At 64.0% G+C, this 1,499-nt stretch overlaps 1 protein-coding gene across 1 annotated transcript; it reads right to left on the bottom strand.

Annotated features, from left to right (window-relative positions):
• Positions 1 to 6: 6 nt before the first annotated feature.
• On the bottom strand, positions 7 to 1,490 carry REEP4 (receptor accessory protein 4). The gene is made up of 5 exons (XM_017731897.1): positions 1,378 to 1,490; positions 1,073 to 1,149; positions 831 to 951; positions 328 to 441; positions 7 to 221 (listed from the first exon to the last, which is right to left on the bottom strand). The coding sequence occupies exons 1-5, from the start codon at positions 1,435 to 1,437 to the stop codon at positions 66 to 68; spliced, it is 528 nt and encodes a 175-aa protein (XP_017587386.1). The 5' UTR covers positions 1,438 to 1,490; the 3' UTR covers positions 7 to 65.
• Positions 1,491 to 1,499: the final 9 nt, after the last annotated feature.

Here is a 1,499-nt window from a genome sequence, read left to right as displayed (position 1 = left end):
TGGGGACAGGGGGGACACGCCAGCTCCCAGCACGGCCACCGTGGGCTTTGCTGGAGCCCCCCTCATTAAAACCCCCCCAGCTCCTCACCCAGGGGCTGCTGGAGGCTCTGCTGCTCCTCCAGGTACAGCGGGTCCTGGAAGTGCACGGGGGCCTGGTCGGGCAGGGAGCGCAGGTCCTGCATGCTGAAGCTGCGGAGCCGCCCGGCCAGCGCGCCCTGGCTCTGCATTGGGGGACACAGAGCGGACAGGATGATCAGGAAAACCCCAATTTAGGACACACCACCCGCTCCTGCCACCCTGCTGGGGTGGGATTTGCTCTCTGGGTACCTTGGTGGCCGCCTGGACCGCGGCCGTGGCCGCCAGGTTGAGGCCCCTCTTGCCGAAGCGCAGCACGGTCTCGTAGCCGCGCTCCTGGGCCCGGATGAGGAAGGCGTCGATGTCCTGTGGGGTGGTATTGGGAGGGCAGGATGGTGGCCTGGGGCATTGTCACCTCCCAGGGCATTGTCACCTCCCAGGGCAATGCCATGTCCCTGGGCATTGTCACCTCCCAGGGCATTGTCACCTCCCAGGGCAATGCCACCTCCCAGGGCAATGCCACCTCCCAGGGCATCGTCATTTCCCTGGGCATTGTCACCTCCCTGGGAATCACCTTGTCCCTGAGTATTGTCACCTCCCAGGCCATGGCCATGTCCCAGGGCATTGTCACCTCCCAGGGCAATGCCACGTCCTGGGGCATTGCCACTTCCCCTGGGCATCACCAACCCAGCTCAGGGGGCTGAACCCCCCCCAGGGCGGGCAGGGAGGAGCCCCAAAATCCCGGGAATTTGTACCTTCTCCTTGCGGGCCAGCGTGGGGTGCACGAAGCGGCGGTAGAGCAGGCTGGCCCCCCGCGTGTAGGGGGACAGCAGCCAGATGACAAAGGCCATCTTCACCTCGTAGTAGAAGGGGAACCTGGTGGAGAGGGGCAGGAGATGGGGGGGGTTCAAAACCACCTCCTGCTCCCCCCAAACATCAGCTCTGTGGGGCCTCCCTTTCCCCCTCCAGGACATGGGGACCCCCCAGAGTCCCTCACCAGGAGATGAGGAGGTCGGTGAAGGTCTCTGTGGCCATGAAGAGAGAGAAGACGATCCAGTACATCATCCATCGGACCTGGGGGAGACATCAGAGGGGGCTGGAGCCTGGGAAAAGGGTGGCTGAAGCCCAGAAAGGGGGACTGGAACCCAGAAAAGAGGGATTGAAGCCCAGGAAGGAAGGAGCTGAACACCAGAAAGGGGGACTGGAACCTCTCAGAGGGGGCTGGAGCCTGGGAAAAGGGTGGCTGAAGCCCAGAAAGGGGGACCGGAGCCCTGGAAAGGGCGCCCCAGGCACTCGACTCACGTATTCCCGGATGTTTTTCGTCTTCACAGCCTTGTAGGACGCGTAGGCCGGGTAGAGCATCCCGAAAAGCAGCCTGTAAGGCAGAGGGGGGGTGAGGCAGCGCGGCCACCCCGGGTAGACAC

Source organism: Corvus brachyrhynchos, unplaced genomic scaffold, assembly GCF_000691975.1.
Source record: "Corvus brachyrhynchos isolate BGI_N302 unplaced genomic scaffold, ASM69197v1 scaffold150, whole genome shotgun sequence".
In the NCBI taxonomy this organism is placed as follows: Eukaryota; Metazoa; Chordata; class Aves; order Passeriformes; family Corvidae; genus Corvus; species Corvus brachyrhynchos.
Note: the sequence above shows the minus strand (reverse complement) of the source record. Positions and strands in the feature narration are given on the sequence as shown.

Excerpts from the sequence above, each read along its gene's own strand:
- REEP4 (XM_017731897.1), bottom strand. The coding sequence starts at position 1,437 with ATGCTCTACCCGGCCTACGCGTCCTACAAGGCTGTGAAGACGAAAAAC. Across the intron at positions 1,150-1,377 it reads CGAAAAACATCCGGGAATAC|GTCCGATGGATGATGTACTG; the intron begins GTGAGTCGAGTG and ends TGTCTCCCCCAG. Across the intron at positions 442-830 it reads CGCTGGCCCGCAAGGAGAAG|GACATCGACGCCTTCCTCAT; the intron begins GTACAAATTCCC and ends ACCACCCCACAG.